Source organism: Geotrypetes seraphini, chromosome 11 (genome assembly GCF_902459505.1).
Source record: "Geotrypetes seraphini chromosome 11, aGeoSer1.1, whole genome shotgun sequence".
Classification (NCBI taxonomy): domain Eukaryota; kingdom Metazoa; phylum Chordata; class Amphibia; order Gymnophiona; family Dermophiidae; genus Geotrypetes; species Geotrypetes seraphini.
Window position 1 is genome coordinate 13749469 of NC_047094.1, and position 22061 is coordinate 13771529.

The 22061-nt window shown below is 44.2% G+C and overlaps 1 protein-coding gene across 2 annotated transcripts in view; it reads right to left on the reverse strand.

Moving 5' to 3' along the window:
* Positions 1 to 9141: 9141 nt before the first annotated feature.
* The window catches only part of LOC117369093 (cytochrome P450 3A29-like), a 61617-nt gene continuing 48697 nt past the window's right edge, over positions 9142 to 22061 (reverse strand). For both annotated transcript variants that reach the window (XM_033963081.1, XM_033963082.1), the window contains 2 exons: positions 21626 to 21788; positions 9142 to 10933 (listed from right to left, as the gene is read on the reverse strand). In XM_033963081.1, coding sequence (XP_033818972.1) covers positions 10838 to 10933; positions 21626 to 21788 — 259 coding nt within the window. In that variant the 3' untranslated portion in view covers positions 9142 to 10837. The remainder of the gene's footprint in view (positions 10934 to 21625; positions 21789 to 22061) is intronic.

Sequence of the window (22061 nt, forward strand, 5' to 3'; positions counted from 1 at the left end):
AGGGCAAAAAACAAAAACAAAGACCTTTTTGTGTTGGGAGTAGAGAGTTGCACGGGGACAGAAACCCCACCCATCCCCACCCGTCCCCATCAGGATCCTCTCCGTCTCCGTCAGGATCCTCTCCGTCCCCTTAAGGAATTACCTCCATCCCCATAAAAAGCAGCAATTCTTTCTGACAGGATCATCAATTCCACAGTTTCTTTTGCTGTTTTCCTTGTGGAATCTCTTTGGTGGAACCCTTTTTTTGTTTTCTGTTCAGGTAATTAACTTATAAACCCCCTCTTTTACTAAGGCTGATGTGTCAATTATATTATATGGACGAACCCTGCTTCCAAAGCCTTCCATCCCCGTGGGAGTCCTATGGGCCAGAGGGGGATCCCCGTGGGAGTCCCGTGGGTTAGGGGGGGAATCCCATGGGAACCTCATGGGACCCGCAGGATTCCTGCAATCCCCATTCCCGTGCAGACCTCTAGTTGGGAGCTGATAAGGAACCAGTGAGGATTCACATTCCTGCCAGTTTGTTCGTCAGTTAAAAACTGTATTATCTTCCATCAGAATTGTGTGTTTTGTCAAAGTGACCCCTAAATGGCAAGAGGGTGTGATGCACATAGTAATCAACAAGATCAGAAAGTCCTTTGAAATTTTCCTCAAGGCTACAATGCAGTACAATCAATGTGAGAAGGACACAACTTCCAGTGTTTTCACCTTGGCTCAGTGCTTGGAGCACATTAAAAGAACTTGTAAGTGCTTAGATGGCAAGCCCAGTAACAGGAAGGTGAGGCCAGAGGTTGTGGTAAGAGCGGATAGCGTAGCTGCTTTTAAGAAAGGTTTGGACAGTTTCCTGGAGGAAAAGTCCTTAGTCTGTTATTGAGAAAGACATGGGGGAAGCCACTGCTTGCCCTGGATCGGTAGCATGGAATGTTGCTACTCTTTGGGATTCCGGAATCTTTCTATTCTTTGCGGTTCTGTATGGAATGTTGCTACTCTGGAGATCCCGCAATGAATGTTGCTACTATTTGGAGTTCTGGAATTTTGCTACTCCTTGGGTTTTGGCCAGGTACCAGTGACCTGAATCGGCTACCGTGAGAACGGGCTACTGGGCTTCATGGACCATTGGTATGACCCAGTAAGGCTATTCATATGGTTCTTATGGTCCTTGTCCCAATTATAGAGTGGACTTTGACAACAACTTCAGAGATTGGGAAGTAGGACAAGTGCTGGGCTGACCTCTATGGCTTGTGACCAGACGATAGCAGGGACAGAACAAGAACAAGTGTACGTTTTTTTGTGTTTCACATTTACCAAAAGGTTAATAGTGAGTAAAATGTCTGTTTGCAATACTGACAATAATGTGACTAGCCCAAATTATAAGTCCGCTCTTCCATGACTGTGTGAATGCCCTATTTCTGGTGCCAGTATTTGATCAGGATGGAGTATAATCTGCATAGAGTGGCTCTGGTTGCCTTAGTGGGCAGACTGGAAGGACCATGAGGGCTTTTATCTGCCGTCATCTGCTATGTTATTGTCCTTCCAGCTGCCGCCCTGAGCTTTGTGTAACGCAGTGGTTCCCAACCCTGTCCTGGAGGACCCCCAGGCCAATTGGGTTTTCAGGCTAGCCCTAATGAATATGCATGAAGCAAATTTGCATGCCTATCACTTCCATCATATGCAAATCTCTCTCATGCATTTTCATTAGGGCTAGCCTGAAAACCCGATTGGCCTGGTGTTCCTCCAGGACAGGGTTGGGAATCACTGGTGTAACGTATCAGGAATATGCGTAGTCTGTTACTGAGACATCGTGTGGTGTGGGTTTGGCCATTTCTGGCCTTAAATTGAAATTTGACATTGATGTGACGTGTATGTTATACGTAATTTGATTTGATATGCAAGTATGTAGTTTGTTATAGTGTGTCTCTGAAGTGTTTTGTGTGATAAATATAAATCTTGTTATTTGGTATGTAAATATGCAATTCGCCCTGGATAAGGGCGGGTGAGAAATAAACAAACATACCCCATTATGTATTATTATTATTATTTACTGGGACTTATTAACCACCTTTATGAAGAGATTCATCCATGATTCTAAGAGTGTAACATTTAGATGAGAAATTACTTTCTTTAGGGGGGGGGGGTTGTGCAGTCCTATAGTCCTTTGTGGTACTTGCCAAGTTGCCAACGCTGGAGTGCTCTGTCAAAGTCCCTTCCTATAAATTTGACCTTTGGGCTGTGCTTGCAAGCTCTCAAGTCATATTCGTTGATTTGATAAGTTGAATTAGCATTTCTCTTTACGTCGCTAAGAATCGCTTCATAAAAAGGGGGTTGTTAAATACAACCTGTGATTTCTCTACTTAAGGCATTATCGGAAAAATAGCTTCCAGGGCGAGATAAACATTGGGCCCTTGCAAATATCAATGTTATCCCTTCCTCCCTGTTCAGTCTCTGGATCTTCTTTCTTGGTCTCTTCTGCCCTACCTCCCCTGGCTGCTCTAAGCCCAGCTCACTTCTGAAGTGACAGGAAACTGCAGGGGAAGCTTCTGGATGCAGTAGCAGGCTGCGAGTGACTGCCGGGGTCTGAGCAGTTGCACGCTCACGGCCTTGCCTCCATCACAGAATGCAGAAGTAGGGGGGGGGGGTCACTGTGGCCTGTGAGCGCACATTTATTTAGTCCCCTCCCTCCCTCACGTCCTGCCTCCAGTGCCATCACCTTCAAAAATGGTAGCGCCCATCCCTTATATGGCAGACTGACCCTGCCTGGTGCATTTCAGGATGTCACGAAAGGAACAGTACACATCCTATGCGCCTGCAGGCGGACCTTAGGAAATTGGAAGACTGAGCGTCCAAATGGCAGATGAAATTTAATGTGGACAAATGCAAAGTGATGCACATTGGAAAGAATAACCTGAATCAGTTACTGGATGCTAGGGTCCACCTTGGGGATTAGTGCCCAAGAAAAGGATCTGGGTGTCATCATAGACAATATGCGGCAGCGGCCAGAAAAGCAAACAGGATGCTAGGAATTATTTAAAAAGGGATGGTTAACAAGACTACGAATGCTATAATGCCCCTGTATCGCTCCATGGTGCGACTTCACCTGGAATATCGTGTTCAATTCTGGTCTCCTTATCTCAAGAAAGATATAGCGGCACTAGAAAAGGTTCAAAGAAGAACGACCAAAATGATAAAGGGGATGGAACTCCTCTCGTATGAGGAAAGCCTAAAAAGGTTAGGGTTCTTCAGCTTGGAAAAGAAACGGCTGAGGTGAGATAGGATTGAAGTCTACAAAATCCTGAGTGGAGTAGAATGGGTACAAGTGGATCGATTTTTCACTCCATCAAAAATTACAAAGACTAGGGGACAATCAATGAAGTTACAGGGAAACACTTTAAAAACCAATTGGAGAAAAAAATTTTCCACTCAGAGAATAGTTAAGCTCTGGAACGCATTACCAGAGGATGTGGTAAGAGCAGATAGTGTAGCTGGTTTTAAGAAAGGTTTAGACAAGTTCCTGGAGGAAAAATCCATAGTCTGTTATTGAGAAAGAGACGGGGGAAGCCACTGCTTGCTCTGTATCGGTAGCATGGAATATTGCTACACCTTGGGTTTTGGCCAGGTACTAGTGACCTGGATTGGCCACTGTGAGAACGGGCTACTGAGTTTGATGGACCATTGGTCTGACCCAGTAAGGCTATTGTTATGTTCTTAACTTGTTGATTTGTCTCGGTGCATCTTCCAGGTTCACCGAGATTTCTTTCAGTTCGTCCTCCACCCTTGAAAACCATTTCCAGTTCAGGTAGGTCTCTTACATTAAAGACCAAAGCAAAGAATTCATTTTTTTAGCCTTCTTTATCAATGCTTTGCATCTAACTTGCCAGTTCTTATTTCACATCTTAATTTCTTCATTTGGATTCTTTTCTGTTCTTTAAAGGATGTTCTTTTGGCTCTAATAGCTTCTTTCACTTCACCTTTTAACTATGTCAGCTCTTGTTTTCTCTTCTTTCCACCTTTGTTAATATGTGGAATACATCTAGTCTGGGCTTCCATAATGGTGTTTTTAAATTACATCAATGCCTGATATAAAGTCCTGACCTTTGCCTCTGATCCTTTTATCTTCTTTTTAATCATTTCCTCAGTTTATCATAGTCATACTTTTCAATAGTGTTTTTAATGTTAATTCTGGCCCTAAGAACAGGATATGTAATAGTAGAAACTATATTACGAAACAAAGCACAAATGATGTAATAGTAGAAACTCTTGCATTTTTATACCACCTCACCTTTTTGTTTGTTTTTTCTAATGTTACCCATTCTGCCTGTGCCTGACAGAAAGGGTGACGTTTAGCAATAAACTGTGGATTACTGGTATAATTTTAACATGGAAGTCATTTGCTTGCTTATTGCTTACAGCAATGTTCTCAAACTTTTTTTTTAAATCTCTGGCACACTAAACAGAGCAAATGACGGCAAATAAAGACCTGAAATTGAAATAGGATCGATTCCGTACAAACGTAAGGAAGTTCTTCTTCACCCAGAGAGTGGTAAAAAACTGGAACGCTCTTCCGGAGTCTGTTATAGGGGAAAACACCCTCCAGGGATTCAAGACAAAGTTGGATAAGTTCCTGCTAAACTGGGACGTACGCAGGTGAGGCTGGGCTCATTTAGAGCACTGGTCTTTGACCTGAGGACCGCCGCGTGAATGGACTGCTGGGTACGATGGACCACTGGTCTGACCCAGCAACGGCTATTCTTATGTTCTTATGAAAGGTCCATCCAGTCTGCCCATTAGTGATACTCATTTTAAAAAATACCTGATTTGATTAACTTGCCTCTTCTTTGATATTTCTGGGCCGTAGACTGTAAAGACTGGTATTGTCCTAGCTTCCAAATGCCGAAGTTGACGTCCAAGCTCACTCCTGCCTATCCAACATCCCGTTATTTGTAGGATATCTACCGTAAAGTCTGGCCAGTAACATCCTCATATTCCATATTAGTGGAGTTCCCATTGATGCCCACCCCATCCTACACCGAATCACCATATATGGGACACAGACCATGAAGGTGTGTCCAATACCGGCCTTAGTTCTTTAATTTACATCCTTTGTTTTCTAATTAGAGATCCTCTATTTTTATCCCACTCTTTTTTAAATTCCATCACTTTTTTTGAATTCCATCATGCCCCAGTTCATTGACCACTGCGTCAAAGAAAACAGGGCTTCAGTGCCATATTTAAGTGTTTACTTAATCTTGAATAGCAGACCATGCACTGAAGCCCCGTTTTCCCTGACAAAGTGATCAATGGACTGTGAAACGCTGGCCCTGGTGGTCAGATAAAGTTTTGGCGTGGCATCTTCTTGAGAGCAGCAAAAACAGCTGCACACAAAGTACAACAGTTAAATAATGACAGCCAAAGAATCATCTAATTTAGCCTGGATTTTATAATAGGATGTTTGTGTGATGATCACGATTGCTCAGTTTAATTTTCGAACAAGGAAAGAGAGATGTCCTCTCAATGCAACAATATTTATTCTTTAAAAAGCATTTTGTCCCAACAAAGATCTAGGTTTCAGCTTACAGATATACCTTCTTCATAGGGCTCCACACCCCCTACTCCCCCCCCTTACGCCACTGGCTACCATATGACTACAGAAAAAGGAGGACAGATTGAGATATCCAGGTTTATCTTCCATTGCTTTCAATGGAAGTAAAACTCAGATGTCTCAATCCATCCTCCTTTTTCTGGAGACATATGGTAACCCTAGTTATAAAAGACTTTGCTTTTTCAAGGGGTCACCAGGAGAGGACAGAGTAAGGAGTGTGGGAAGAGACTCATCTCCAAAGGGAAACTGTGAGTGACATGACCCTGCTTCTTGCCCAGGCCGTTTGGAGGGTTTCAGCTTGGTGGGAAAGATAAGAGCGGTCCCAGGTTGAGGAAAGAGGATGGGATCCTGGAGCTGCTCACCGCTTGTATCAAGGATTGTATGAAGAGATTGGGGAACATGATAGAAAGTGTTTCTGAAGTGGCTTTATTGTAAACAGCTTGTAAAACCAGTTTCAGTAGGCAATGGTTTGTGTTTAAACCTGCAATCAAGTTCAAGCAGCATTCCAGTTATCAAATGCACCTTGATCTCAGCTCGATTCCTTGATAAGAGATTAAGTAAAGGACTGAGTGTGGTGACTAAACCTCCAGTAGTGTGATCCTTTGGCCTACTGGAGGAAGTCCGGCACCAGCCTACACCCAACTCAAAGAGACAAACTCTTTTTGTGAAGCCTGGCTGTGGGTCCCTGATCTGAGGAGCTAGCTGGTGCGTGCGTGAGACCAGGGTAACATGTCATTCATCTATTTCTATGTCCAAATGTTGCTCAAGACTTCTAAAATGGCCTTCAAAATTTCTAACAATGCCTTTTACATTGTGTCTGCTCATATGTTAGCTCTGTACCTCTCTCCCTGCTCAATCCTCATTCTCCTGCTCTCTAGAAACCTCAATAAATTTCTTTAGTAACCCCCCCCCCCAAGTAATTTTCCCCTATACCCTATTCATCCCCAGGACTAGCTGTAGCTCTACCACTAATGAGCAAGCAGAAAGAGGCACTGGAGATGTCAAAACCAACTGATGGTCACGAGTCTTTTATTAGAAGTCAAACATCTAAAATGTCTCATTTTTTTAGATTTTTTTGGGTTAAATAACTGCTTTTTAATTCAATTCATAAAACAGTGAACAAAATCTTTTCAGTTCCCTTCAACACCGGAATTATGCATATAAAATGTAATTCTCAATTCTTTGCTCAGATCACTGCACTCGAGTGGTCCCAAGCCCCACTGCACTGACATAAGCTGAGAGAATCTTGACTACTTGTTTGGTTTCTAGGGTTAGTCTGGATTCATTCAACCAGTCAGTCGCTATTCTTCTCGATTCCCCTTTCAACTGATTGACAAACTTAGCTGCCAGCTTTGACTTCTAATAAAAAACTCATGACCATCAGTTGGTTTTTGACATCTCCAGTGCCTCTTTCTGTTGTTTGCTCTATTGTTCAAGGTTTGGTTTCTTCTTTCCTCTACCATTAAAGAAGCATAAACAGTTGCCTTCATTGCCAGAATTTGGGAGGGGGATCAAAACAGTCAGTAGGGTTGGCCCTACTAGTAAGCAAACCTAGGAAGTCACCTAGGGCACCATAATTCGGGGGGAGAGGGGGAGGCAGCATAATAGCCAGTAGAGCTGGTTGGTCAAAGCAACATGGCTAACAGTAGAGCTGGCTTTCAACCATTAGGCATACTAGGTGTGCACCTAGGGTGGCAGCAAAGACCAACTGTAGTCAACGCAAAACAGCTCCACAAACTAAAGAACCATCAGTGGGTAACTTTGACTTGAAGGGAGGGTGAGCAATTTTCAGAGAGCCCATTAACTCTACAGTTTATAGATATATGAGTATGTATTGTATATATAAGTGAAACTAATCAATTCAAAATTTGGCGAAGTGGGGAAATATTAATATATAAAAATGTACGAAACTCCACTTGTTTAAGGCTGAAAGTCAGCTCATACGGAAGAAAAACCTCAGGTCTTTATCGGTTGAGCTTCAAGCTCAAACCACCTCTACCCACATCATTGGCCAAAAACTTCCGTAAAGAATCGCTAAATACCACTAAAGTTATTCCTTTGAGGATTGAGATTCTTAAACAACTCTGTAATGACTGTGCTTAAAATTAAAGGAGTCTTCGATTTTGCCATTTCTTCAGGGCTTTCAGACTTCCCATATAGCCACACAGTGTTCACGGTCCCACGGTCCTTTAATTTTAAACATAGTCATTAGAGAGTTGTTTAAGAATCTCAATCCTCAAAGGAATAACTTTAGTGGCATTTAGTCACTCTTTACGGAAGTTTTTGGCCAATGATGTGGGTGGAGGTGGTTTGAGCTTGAAGCTCTACCAATAAAGACCCGAGGCTTTTCTTTCGTATGAGCTGACTTTCAGCCTTAAACAAGTGGAGTTACGTACATTTTCATGTATATATAAGAACATACCGGTAGGTATGATGTTCAATTGTACATTTTTAGAGGTTTGCTCTGGGATGGGTAGCATCAGGGTGGTGATGATTTTGAGATAATTACTAAAATCTTAGGGGGGAGCCTGAAAGTGAATTGGAAAGGGGCAAGGCAGGTTTGCCTAGCCTCACAATACACTCACTACCTCCAGGTTCTGACCCTCAGCCTTAAAATCTCTGTTCTTCCCGCAGGACAGGTTAACACAGCGGTCTCAAACCATTTCCAGGGCCACATTTTGGATTTGTAGGTACTTGGAGGACCTCAGAATAAAATAGTTAATGTCTTAGTAAAGAAATTACAATTTTGGATGAGGTAAAACTCTTTATAGTTTATAAACCTTTTCTTTTGGCCAAGTCTTAATAATACCATATGATCAAGAAACTTGTTTTATTTTACTTTTGTGATTATGATATAGTACCTGGCAGGCTGCATGTGGCCCCTGGGCCACGAGTTTGAGACCACTCGTAACAACAGCAACCCCCAGCCTCAGTTCATCCTTGCTCCGGTTCATTTCTCCGAACTCAGCTTCACCAAACACTCAGTTATGGCATTAAGACTTCAGACAACTTTAAGTGGGTACATGACAGATAGATGCTGTTTTGTTGGGTTTTTCAAAAAAAATTAATTTGAAAAAAAAAAAAAAAAAGTTGGCTTCAAGATTTAAACTAGAAAGCCCTCTGGATGTAGAAAATCCAGCATACATATTACTGTATATCCCAATTCCCAAGCAACAAGAGGACCCATCTTGAGCTCTTTGGAGAGGACAGGATAGAAAATGAATGAATGAATTAAATAAATAAATAAACAAACTCCAACGGGTCATAGGTGAACCACTAATGTATGCAACAGGAAACTTCAAGGCTGGTCATGGCCCCCTGATGCCTCCATATATTTGCTATAACATTTAAGACACGGTAACGACAACTTGTAAAGAACGTTTTATTAAATACTTCACTACAAAAACACAAATTCATTTTTAGCCATGTTTAGTTGAATTTCTTCCATTAGTTGGGGGAATAACCAAAGTGATTTACATATTATCGGAAACTTCATTGGTTGCCGATTAAGGCTAGAGTTTTGTTTAAGTTTGCTTGTATTTGTTATAAATCAATCTTTAGCTACCTTCTTTCCCATTTTTCTTTGAACCACTCAAATAAGTCCACACGTAGAGTTTGTTGTTGGGGGGGGGAAAGGGAATGGAATAGAATAGAATTTTATGATTTTTATGAATGGTTTCAAGAAGGTTTGATTTATTGATTGTATATTTGATGGGGGGGAGAAATTACTTTGTTGCAGTAATATTTGAAATTTCGCTGTGCTTATTTTACAATTGTACATATATGTGATTTATTTATGGCGCATTTATAGTTTGAAAATCAATAAAGAATTAAAACAAAAAACATTTCCTTCTGTTAAACTGTGCTGTTATAAAAGATTTCTTGAGAGAACTCTCTCTTTTCAGGCTGCTACACTGAATGGTTGGTTTGGAAAAATTAGACTAGGATTCCTCCTATCTTGATCTTAGAAAATTATCGACGACCCAATTATTTGATAAATTTGTATCCTAATTGTATTCTGTCGTCTTTTTAAAATTTTATGCATTTCTTAGGTTTTATTATCTGATGTATTTCCCATATCAAATTGTATTCTTCGCTGTATGATCAGTTTTTATTTGTTGTAAACCTAGAACCATCCCTGGTTAGGCGGTATATAACAAATAAAATTATTATTATTATTAAAACCTTTGCTAAAGCTGGTGAAATTGGAGGCTTTCTGGCCTCTCTCTTTTCAGACACTGCATAGCAGGATGTTTTTGGCAGAGGTCTCCCATCGCATCCGAGAGGGGGCACTTGAGACTTGTAATACAGGATATCCTTTCATTTTCGTTAGCTTGGGCTAGTTCTCAAAGCGACCGCTAAATAGGCATCAGTGAGCGCTTAAGAAACACTCCACGGTTTATACGAAGTTCAGAAGAGATTTCCAGAAATCTGTGTAAAATGGTCCTTTTTCTCTATTCTGATGTATGTTTCTGATCTTTAGGGGGAGAGGGGGGAATTCATCAGGAGGAGCTCTAACGTGGTTACCGCATGCTAAGCCACTAACCCCCTCTTTTACAAAGGTGCGCTAAGCTTTTTAGCGTGTGCTAAATATTAGCGCTCTAAACGCAAGCTAAACGCCAACGCATGCATGTTATCCTATGGACGTATTAGCGGTTTGCGCACACGTTGATTTAGCGTGCGCTAAATCCACGCTATAACGCTTAGTGCGCCTTTGTAAAAGAGGGCCTAAGGGTGAGATTCTGGAAACGGCACCTACAAAATGGGAGCCTACCGCGTAGGCGCGGCTTCCAGAATCGCGTCTTTTTTTTTTTTTTTTTTTTTTGTACAGATGCCTTAAATGTAGGCCAGTGTTTCACAGGCCTGCATTTAAGGTGTCTGATTCACGCCTAAAGAAGCGCCTAAGCACGTCTAAGGCCACTTCCGACGTAAACCACACCTACACTGACCTTAGGCATCCATAGGTGTGCTTAGGCGCTTTTATAGGATCGAGTCAAAAGCCTACCTTGTAGGCATCATTCGCTGCATTGATTTTTTTTTTTTTTTTTTAAATGTGCGTCCCAATTGGTCCGTTAGACAGCAATAGGACGCCTACCGCCACCTACAATTGGGATGCCATTTTGAGAATCCAGCCCTTAGGGCCCCTTGATGAATTCCTCCCTTCTAACATAGGGAGATAGCACCAAGGGAAGTCTCAGCTGGCAGAAGCTGTAGCGTTTCCTGCGACGTCGCCTGTTCTCAGTTTCACTCTTCAGCACTGGTGCTGGTTCTGGGCACAAGTTTTAGCTCAATGGGCTTCTTGGGCTGCAAGAATCCCTTTGAGTCAAGTTCCAGAGGGACCTAAGGAAAAGCAGAATGGATCAAGAGAAGGATAAGTTTTTATCGCTTAATAATAATGTGAGAATGGAACCCAAGCAATATATGATTTTTTTTAACCTTTCCTGCAAACATAATAGGGCAGTTTATAAATTAAATTAAAGAAAGAAAGAAAGAAGGAAAGCAACACTAGTGTAGAAGACAGGAATGAAGAAAAGCAAAACTGGCATTAGTTCAATACGAATTAATTAGAGATTCTATCAAAACTTTAGATTCTGTCATCTGAGAAATATTCAAAGATATAAGCTACCTTTTGCTTCCTTTAAGGCAGTGGTCTCAAACTCAAACCCTTTGCAGGGCCACATTTTGGATTTGTAGGTACTTGGAGTGCCGCAGAAAAAATAGTTAATGTCTTATTAAAGTAATGGGAACAACAAAACAAAACTGCAGACGTGTACAAGATGTAGGCAAGATTTATTGTGACAAATTAAAATATATAAAAACCTTTTTACCAATCAAGAAATGACAATTTTGCATGAGATTAAACTCTTTATAGTTTATAAATCTTTCCCCCCCCCAAGGCCTGCATATTCCCCCCCTTCTTTGCAGCATCCTCCAGCTTCCCCCCACCATGGCTTCCTGGTCTTAGTTTCAGCTAATTGCTGCAACCTGCAGAGAGGATCGCTGGTGTTATAACGTTCCTTGCAGGCTGCCGTCGACCTCAGCAGCACGTTCCCTCTGCTGCGGTCCCGCCCCTCCTCTGACGTCAGGGGCAGGATCGCGGTAGAGGGAACATGCTGCTGAGGCGATGGCAGCCTGCAAGGATCGCTACAGCATCGGCAATCCTCTCTGCAGGCAGCGGTAATTATCTGAAGGTAAGAGCGGGAGGCCGGGGGGGGGGGAAGCCGGAGGACGCTGCAAAGAGCGAACAGCACTAGTACAGACAGCACTAGTATAGACCGCGGGCCGTAAAATAGTACTTGGCGGGCCGCATGTGGCCCCCGGGCCGCGAATTTGAGACCACTGCTTTTAAGGGAATCAAATCTGCTGGGAAGCTTAATCTATCTTTTGCTTTCAAGTTTGTAGAGATCCCTGACTCCATTAGACTTATAGGCCAGCTGCAATTATTTTGTATGACCCTGAAAACTTTGTTGTTCTCGCAATCTTTAAATGGTTTAACTACAGTCTCCCAAATTAGAAAATGGGAAAATGGGTAATTAATATGTGGGCAAACGTTAGCTAATACAAAACACTAAAAAATCCCACACTTTCTATATGAAAACGTGAATATTCAAACTAAGTACAAAAAAGCGCTCAGAACCAATGGAATGGTAGTAAAAAGATCACGCCGGGATTTGACCCCTAGAGAAAATCTTCACTTGTTCAATCATCACACTTTGCGTATTGTACTATATTGATAACTATTCCAACTACTCAAAAAGTCATGCACATTCAAAAGGTTTTTTGTGTACTCATCTTGAGTGTCTAATTGTTCCAGGTTCTGACGCGTTTCGCCAGACCAAGAGATACAGGTAGGAAAGAACATTAGATCACAATTGTTTTGAGACTTCTGTGTGGGTTCTCTGAGGAAGCCTGGTCTGGCGAAACGCGTCAGAACACCCAAGATGAGTACACAAATAACCTTATGAATGTGCATTCTTAACCCTTTCAGGACCAAGGGACATATTTGTCCCATAACTTTAAAATCCTATAAATTTTGATTGGGATAGTCTACAGTTCTAAATTTGATATGTACGGATTCCATATGATACTGCCTTTATGTAAACAAACTGGTTCCGACATTCATTCATTAGCGTCGTTGCCAGATTGACGAGAAGATTCACTTGCCACACTGTCCATAAGCCAGAAGTGTGATTTAAAAAAAAAAAAAAAAATGATATTTCACAAAAAAAATCAATTTTTTGGCATCTGCAAGCCCTTTTTACCATAAAAATGTCGTCAAAACCACAAAAATTGGCCTACGATCCTTATGGTCCTGAAAGGGTTAAGAAGCTTAAATTTACAGACTAAATGCCTGTTAAAATTGTATATCAAAAGCATTTATTTGGTGTGCTCTGTTTATCATATACACTTCCCCCTCCCCATTCGCGATTTCCGCACTCGCAATTTCACATAATTGTGATTTTTTTTGGGAGGAGGGGGAAAAAAAAACCACCCATATTTTTGCCTTCCCCCCAGCATCCCAGCCTTACCTGGTGGTCTAGCGGGCTTTCGGTGCAAGAGTGATCTTCCTACGCTCCTGCCCCGTGTAGATCACCAATAGGAAATGGCTGTGGGGAATTCCCGTCATAGTCTCGAGAGACTACGGGAACTCCCCACAGCCATTTCCTATTGGCGATCTGCATGGGGCAGGAGCATAGGAAGATCGCTCCTGCCCCAAAAGCCCACCAGACCACCAGGTAAGTCCGGGATGCCGGGGGAAGGCGGGAGGGAAGTGAGGGTGGGTCAGAGCCGGATATTCGCGATATTTCCCTATTCGCGGTCCGACTCTGCACCTATCCCCGCGAATAACGAAGGAGATGTGTAAAGTATTCCACAAGATCATAAATGTATTACTTGCAATCAACAATGCAAAAAAAAAAAAAAAAAAAAGAGAATACAAAAAGTAGCCCTCCCACTGAGGGACTACCTTACATTCCCTGGTGGTGGAGTCAGGGGAGGAGTGATGCCCCAGTTGCGACAGAAATTTTGAGAGCAGAGCCCAAATGGGCAGGAGTATCTGGGGATCATTCCAGGCCCACCTATAGCCCTAAACCACCAGGAATAGTAAACCAGGTCTAGAAAGGCCTGAGGATCGGTGGAGAGGGATTTGAGGAGGTTCTGTGGAGAAGGGACAACTCCTCTTTGGAGAGAGGGAGACAAACGGAATAAAGCACAAATTTTCAGCTTCCATGAAAACATATGGTCATTTTTTGGCAGAAACTGAAAACATGGCTGAAAACTAAAATAACCTTTCTACTTTAACAGAAACTGGGCAGAAAATGGATTTTGGGCTGGTTTTGGTATTGTAACCGAAACCGAAAGCAAAATTTGGTTGGTCTCTAAAACTAAGTCAAGCTAAACTTTTTGTTAAAAAGAAAATCCAGACAACAGTGCACTGGGTAGCCGTCGTGGGGACCCAACTGGTCAGTTGCGATCCTGCCTCTGTAAAAAGAAAACTCCTTAACAATTGGTTTTCAACGTAAAGATTAATGAAAAGTATTCAACAAGAGGAGAACTGTGCAAAGGAAAGCAATCTGGTAAGTGCTTTGAAGCGGTACGCGGGAGACCGAGGCAAGATGCAAACCTCCATCATTAAGGGAGCGTAAGGCCCTAGCAAGGGTGTAGACGATGATTATCAAGGATAAATAAGAAGGAACACTGTCTGTAAGATCTTATCAATTAGAATAAGGGTTTTGAACTGAATTTGGCAGAAGATAAGAAACCAATTATGGTGACTTATGAGGGAGGTTATGCAGTCAAACCTTTTTGTGTGGCTTAGGATTCTTTAGTGTCGTGTTTTGAACAGATTGAATGCGTTAATCAACAAGAAGGTTTTACCCGAGTAAGCTATGTCACAGGAAACCACGCCAGAGATACTTCATGCATATAAAAGAGTCATTTTTGAAGCTTTATTTAGATACAGTAAACCTCGGTTTGCCAGCATAATTCATTCCGGAAGCACGCTCATAATCCAAAGCCCTCGTATATCAAAGCAAACTTCCCCACAGGAAATAATGGAAACTCTAGACGATTCGTTCCACAACCCAAAAACTTTAATACAAAATACTGTGCTGTTGTGAGTGCTTGCGTTGCGCTTACATTGTGCTCAGTCGCGACGCTTGTGCTGCATTCAGCTGCGCTCAGCAATGCGACACACATAGGTTGTGCGCACTTACATCGCGCTTACATTGTGCTCAGTTGTGACGCTTGCGCTGCATTCAGCTGCAATCAGCAATGCGACACACATAGGTTGTGCGCACTTGCATCGCGCTTATATTGTTCTCAGTTGCGACGCTTGTGCTGCATTCAGCTGCGCTCAGCAATGCGACACATGTTGTGCGTACTTACATCACGCTTACATTGTGTTCAGTTGCGATGCTTGGGCTGCATTCAGCTGTGCTCAGCAATGCGACACATATGTTTTGCGTACTTGCATCACGCTTACATTGTGTTCAGTTGCGATGCTTGGGCTGCATTCAGCTGCGCTCAGCAATGTGACACACATAGGTTGTGCGCACTTGCATCGCGCTTATATTGTTCTCAGTTGCGACGCTTGTGCTGCATTCAGCTGCGCTCAGCAATGCGACACATGTTGTGCGTACTTACATCACGCTTACATTGTGTTCAGTTGCGATGCTTGTGCTGCATTCAGCTGCGCTCAGCAATGCGACACATATGTTTTGCGTACTTGCATCACGCTTACATTGTGTTCAGTTGCGATGCTTGGGCTGCATTCAGCTGCGCTCAGCAATGTGACACACATATGTTGTGCGCACTTGTGTCACGCTTATATTGTGCTCAGTTGTGATGCTTGTGCTGCATTCAGCTGCGCTCAGCAATGCGACACACATATGTTGTGCGTACTTGCATCGCACTTTCATTGTGCTCAGTTGCAATGCTTGTGCTGCACTCAGCAATGCAATGCACACATGTTGTGCATACTTGTATGTGGTGTGCGTCGACGTGCTCGTCTTGCAAAACAACGCTCGTTGATCAAGTTAAAATTTTATCAAATGTTTCGCTCGTCTTGCAAAACACTCGCACGCCAAGTTACTCGCAATCCAAGGTTTTATTGTAATGGCAAACTGAGAGAAACTGCCAAAGAGAAAAAAAAAATACAACTTAATCATTGTGGAAAACTGGTTCAACAGACAATTCTTGGTCCACGTATATTCCTAAATATTTAAAATTGTGTAACCAGGGCAACTGAATGACTTTGCAACATCAGAGGAATATAGAGACAGAAGGAACTACCAGTCCTTTACCACACAGCGTCCAGGCATGGGAGCAGGACCAAGTCAAGACGAAGAGAGTCGGTGAAGACTTGAAGCGGTCCAGAGGAGGGCGACGAAAATGATAGGAGGCTTGCGCCAGAAGACGTATGAGAAGAGACTGGAAGCCCTGAGGAAAGGAGGGACAGGGGAGATAGGATTCAGACGTTCAAATACTTGAAAGGTATTAACGTAGAGCAAAATCTTTTCCAGAGAAAGGAAAATGGTAAAACCAGAGGACATAATTTGAGGTTGACGGGTGGTAGATTCAGAGGCAATGTTAGGAAATTCTACTTTACGGAGAGGGTGGTGGATGCCTGGAATGCGCTCCCGAGAGAGGTGGTGGAGAGTAAAACTGTGACTGAGTTCAAAGAAGTGTAGGATGAACACAGAGGATTTAGAATCAGAAAATAATATTAAAGATTGAACTAGGCCAGTTACTGGGCAGACTTGCACGGTCTGTGTCTATGTATGGCCGTTTGGGGGGGGGGATGGGCTGGGGAGGACTTCAGTGGCTGGGAGGGTGTAGATGGGCTGGAGTAGGTTTTAACGGAGATTTCAGCAGTTGGAACCCAAGCATAGTATCGGATAGAGCTTTGGATTCTTGCCCAGAAATAGCTAAGAAGAAAAAATTAAAAAATTTAAATTGAATCAGGTTGGGTAGACTGGATGGACCATTTGGGTCTTTATCTGCCATCATCTACTATGTTACTATGGTGTAACGGTTCACTAGTAGGTCATCAGCATTAAAAAAAATGTACCGATACCTTGATCTTGAACAATTATAGCAAGAGGATGATGGAAATATTAAACAAGAACTAGCATGGAACCCTGAGGAACGCTGCAGTGCGCAGGTTGTGTGGAAGACGGCAGCGAGACGGGGAGCTCCTGGATTCTGTACGGGTCCTCCAACTGTGCATGCAGATCCCGTATCTGTGTGCAAACTAATTAGGGGATGGAATTCCTCTCGTATGAGGAAAGACTAAAAAGGTTAGGGCTCTTCAGCTTGGAAAAGAGACGGCTGAGGGGAGATAGGACTGAAGTCTACAAATTCCTGAGTGGAGTAGAATGGGTACAAGTGGATCGATTTTTCACTCCGTCAAAAATTACAAAGACTAGGGGACAATCAATGAAGTTATGAGGAAATATTTTTTAAACCAATAGAAGGAATTATTTTTCACTCAGAGAATAGTTAAGCTCTGGAACGCGTTGCCAGAGGTTGTGGTAAGAGAGTATAGGGTAGCTAGTTTTAAGGAAGGTTTCCTGGGGAAAAGTCCATAGTCTGTTATTGAGAAAGACATGGGGGAAGCCACTGCTTGCCCTGCATTGGTAGCATGGAATGCTGCTACTCTTTGGGTTTTGGCCAGGTACTAGGGCCTGTGAGAATGGGCTACTGGGCTTGATGGACCACTGGTCTGACCCAGTAAGGCTATTCTTATGTTCTAGTTAATGAGTCATCAACAATCAATAATTGATGTTAATTGCCAACAATTTGGAGGTCTGCATACATCTACCCTAGGTACTATGCAATAAAATACGTACCTACATTTTTTAGCACGCAACTCCAAAGGGGCATGGGTGAATCAGGGAGTGAAGTTAGGTGTGATGTTTTAGAATACTATCAATTGTGGACCCAAGTGCAAACATAAATAATGATGACCAATGTTAGGCACAAAATCCATGCTAAACTCGCATTCTACAAAGGGAACTCTTCCATGCTAGACTACTACAGTAGTACCTTGGATTACGAGTATAATCCGTTCCAGGAGCATGCTCGTAATCCAAAATGCTCGTTTATCAAAGCGAGTTTCCCCATAGGAAATAATGGAAACTCGCTTTGATGCGTTCCCCAACCCCCTCATTGCTCCCCTCGAAGGCCCCCCCTGTGATCAGGCACCCACCCCCTGCCTCGAACCGGCACCCCCCGCCACGATCCGCCCCCCCCCGCCACAATTGGGCACCCCCCCCCGACACAATCCGACATCCTCCCCCGACACAATTTGGGCACCCCCTGCCGCTTCTTACCCTCATCTGGGCACTCTAGAAGGTCGGACTCCTCGTCTGCTGGGCCTTGAGCATCTGAGCATGCTCAAGGCTTGCGAGTTCACGTTCACGTTCAGAATGTGAACTCGCAGGCCTTGAGCATGCTCAGATGCTCAAGGCCCAGCAGACGAGGGCCGATCTTCAAGAGTGCCCAGATGAGGGTAAGAAGCGGTGGGGGGGTGCCCAATTGTGTCGAGGGGGGGGGTCGGATCATGTCGGGGGGGTGCCCAATCGTGGCGGGGGGGGGAGTCGGATCGTGGCGGGGGGTGCCCAATCGTGTTGGGGGGGGGTCAGATCGTGGTGGGGGGGTGCCGGTTCGAGGCAGGGGGGGTGCCGGATTGCGGGGGGGGGGGGTGCTCGTAAATCGAGCCATGCTCGGTTTCCGAGGCACCGATTTTGCAAATGTTTTGCTCGTCTTGCAAAACACTCGCAAACCGGTGCACTCGTAAACCGAGGTACCACTGTATTTTATAAAGAGCACACCCTGAAGCGTGCTAGTCTACTGGATCTTCCTGATGCTTGACTTTGGACATCATTTACTGCATCTCGTCCTTAAAGTATGGCCGTTCAGAAAAGAAGGGATCCATTGAAATACTCTACCAGTTAACCCGATTTCCTACGCTCTGTCCAATAACAACTTATGGTCATCAAGATCAAATGCAGTTGACTGGGCCAAAGAGATCATTAAAGCTATTTTACCACTGTAAAAGGCAAAATGTAATTCACTCAATAAGGCGGTGAAAACAGTCTCGGTACTGAGAAAGGTTTAGAATCCAGGTTGCTTACAGAAGGCCTCTTTAACTAAGAGTCGGTTCAACGGATGGCCACCAGGATGGTCTCAGGACTCAAGGATCTCTCACACCAAGAGAGGCTGAACGAATTGCAGCTATACTCCCTCGAAGAGCGTAGGGAGAGGGGAGACATGATTGAGACGTTTAAATACATCATTGGACGTATAGAAGTGGAAGAGGATATTTTCTGTATTAAAGGACCCACGACCACTAGAGGGCATCCGCTCAAAATCAGAGGCGGTAAATTTCATGGTGACACCAGGAAGTATTTCTTCACCGAAAGAGTGGTTGATCATTGGAACAGGCTTCCGTTGCAGGTGATCGAGGCCAACAGTGTGCTGGATTTTAAGAGTAAATGGGATGCCCATGTGGGATCCCTAAGGGAGTGGAGTTAAGGAGTAGGGTCGTTAGGAGTGGGATCTTTAGGAAAATAAGCCTAGGTGGGCAGACTTGATGGGCTATGGCCCCTTTCTGCCGTCATTTTCTATGTTTCTAAGCTTTGGCGTTGTCTTCGACTCTAATCTCTCATTTTCTACCCACATCCAACAGACTTCTTAAGCCTGTCGCTTCTATCTCTACAACATTACCAAAATTTGCCTCTTCCTCTCTGAGCACACTCCCCGACCCTTGTCCACACTCTCGTAACCTCATGCTTAGACTACTGCAATCTACTGAAGAGCGTAGGGAGAGGGGAGACATGATTGAGACATTTAAGTACATCACGGGACGGGTCGAGGCGGAAGAGGATATCTTCCTTCTCAGGGGACTCTCGACCACAAGAGGACATCCGCTCAAACTCAGGGGAGGGAAGTTTCGTGGAGATGCAAGGAAGTACTTCTTCACGGAGAGAGTGATCGAGCATTGGAACAAGCTTCCAATGCAGGTGGTCGAGGCACGCAGCATCCCAGACTTCAAGAACAAATGGGATACCCATGTGGGATCCCTACGGGGTCATGCCAAGGGATAGGGTCACTAGGACTTGAATGAGCGGGTCAGTAGAGTGACAGTATAATTACAATTATACTTAAGGGGTCAGAAGACTTAAGGGGGTGGGTAAATAGTGTGGGCAGACTTGATGGGCTATATGGCCCTTATCTGCCGTCATCTTTCTATGTTTCTATGTTTCTACTTCTAACAGGTCTTCTGCTGAATCACCTCTCCTCCCTGCAATCTGTACAAAACTCTGCTGCATGACTCATCTTCTGCCATCCTTTCCTCAAATCACTTCACTGGCTCCTTATCTGCCTTCATACACAGTTCAGACTCCTATTTATAACCTACAAGTGTGTTCATTCTGCTGCCCCTCAGTATCTCTCCTTATACGCCTTCCCAAGAACTCCATTTCTTCTCCTCCACTGCCAATTCCAGACTTTGTTCCTTTCATCTAGCTGCCCTGTATGCATAGAATAAACTACCCGAGTTTGTCCATCACGCTCCTTCCCTTCTTTTGTTTAAAAGCAGACCGAAAACCCACCTTTTTGATTTAGCCTTCAATCCAAAACCCTACTCCCCATTGTCCACTGCTCACCATCCTAGCCAAAAGACTAACCGTCCCCCCTAAATGTATTTCCCACCCTGGCATCCTGTTTGTCTGTCTTGTCTGTGTAGATTGTAAGCTCTTTCGTGCAGGGACTGTCTCCTTCGTGACTCTGTACCACGCTAAGTATGTCTGGTAGTTCTCTAGAAATAATTAATAGTAGCAGTAGGTGTTAATGCATGACTTACCGATGAAAGCTCATCCTGTCATAAGTTCCAAATGTGCGTGTGCTAACCGCGCACTAAAATACAGTGGTACTTTGGATTACGAGCATAATCCGTTCCAGGAGCATGCTCGTAATCCAAAATGCTCATTTATCAAAGCGAGTTTCCCCATAGGAAATAATGGAAAGTCGCTTTGATGCGTTCCCCCCCCCCGAGAACCGGCATTGCTCCCCTCAAAGGCCCCCCCCTGCGATCCGGCACCCCCCTGCCTCGAACCGACACCCACCGCCACGATCCGACCCCCCCCCCGACACGATTGGGCACCCCCCCGACACGATCCAACCCCCCCCTGACACGATTGGGGACCCCCCCCCCCCGCCGCTTCTTATCCTCATCTGGGCACTCTTGAAGATCGGCCTACTCGTCTGCTAGGCCTTGAGCATCTGAGCATGCTCAAGGCCTGCGAGTTCACATTCACGTTCAGAATGTGAACTCGCAGGCCTTGAGCATGCTCAGATGCTCAAGGCCCAGCAGACGAATAGGCCGATCTTCAAGAGTGCCCAGATGAGGATAAGAAGCAGCGGAGAGGTGCCCAATTGTGTCGGGGGGATGTCGGATCGTGTCGGGGGGGGTGCCCAATCGTGGCGGGGGGAGTCAAATCGTGGCGGGGGAGTCGGATCGTGGCGGGGGGGGTGGGTGCCCAATCGTGTCGGAGGGGGTCGGATCATGGCGGGGGGGGGGTTGCCGGTTCGAGGCAGGGGGGATGCCGGATTGCGGGGGGGGGGGGGGGTGCTCGTAAATCGAGCCATGCTCGGTTTTCGAGGCACCGATTTTGCAAATGTTTTGCTCGTCTTGCAAAACACTCGCAAACCGGTGCACTCATAAACCGAGGTACCACTGTACTTTAAATTTTAAAAATATTTTACCTTTTTTTTTGATGGTGCGGAGAGCGGGCATTCCTGTGCTAACCAGTTAGCGCAGCTATAGTACCACATGCCAACTGGTTAGCGTAGTAGATGAGCCCTTGTCGCCTAAAAAAAATGGGCGCAAGCGAATAGCAACGTTAACACAAAAAACCCAGAAAAAGCCCATTTGTACAGCTATGGTAGAAATGACCTACGCGAGGGCACCCTAAGGCCACTTCTTACTGCGACTTAATAAAAGGACCCCAGAGTTTGGCTTCTAACCTGAGTGTCTTTGGTGGTTTGGAAGGAGAAGTTCTGCAACAGGACCGCCATTGCCGCTTTCATGATGAGGAGGGCAAATCTCATGCCGATGCAATTTCTGGGGCCAGCTCCAAAGGGGAGGAAAGTGTACGGGTCCACGGAGTCTTTGTTCTCTTTACTGAACCTAGGAGAAGTCAAACACACAAGTAGGAAGCAGGAAAAGCTCCTTTCGGAAGACGTGACATTTTATTGTCTATCTAGCACATTCTTGCTTTTCTGTGCAGATTTGAATGCCATCTCAATATGATGGCTATTTTTGAAAGCTCTAGTTTTGTTTTGGATGTATGAAAACTGGCATTTAGACATGGATATTGCATGGACGTCCAAACCCTGATTTCATATAGCCAGGATATGGACATGCAAAACTACAGTATGTCCATATGTAGGGTTACCAGAC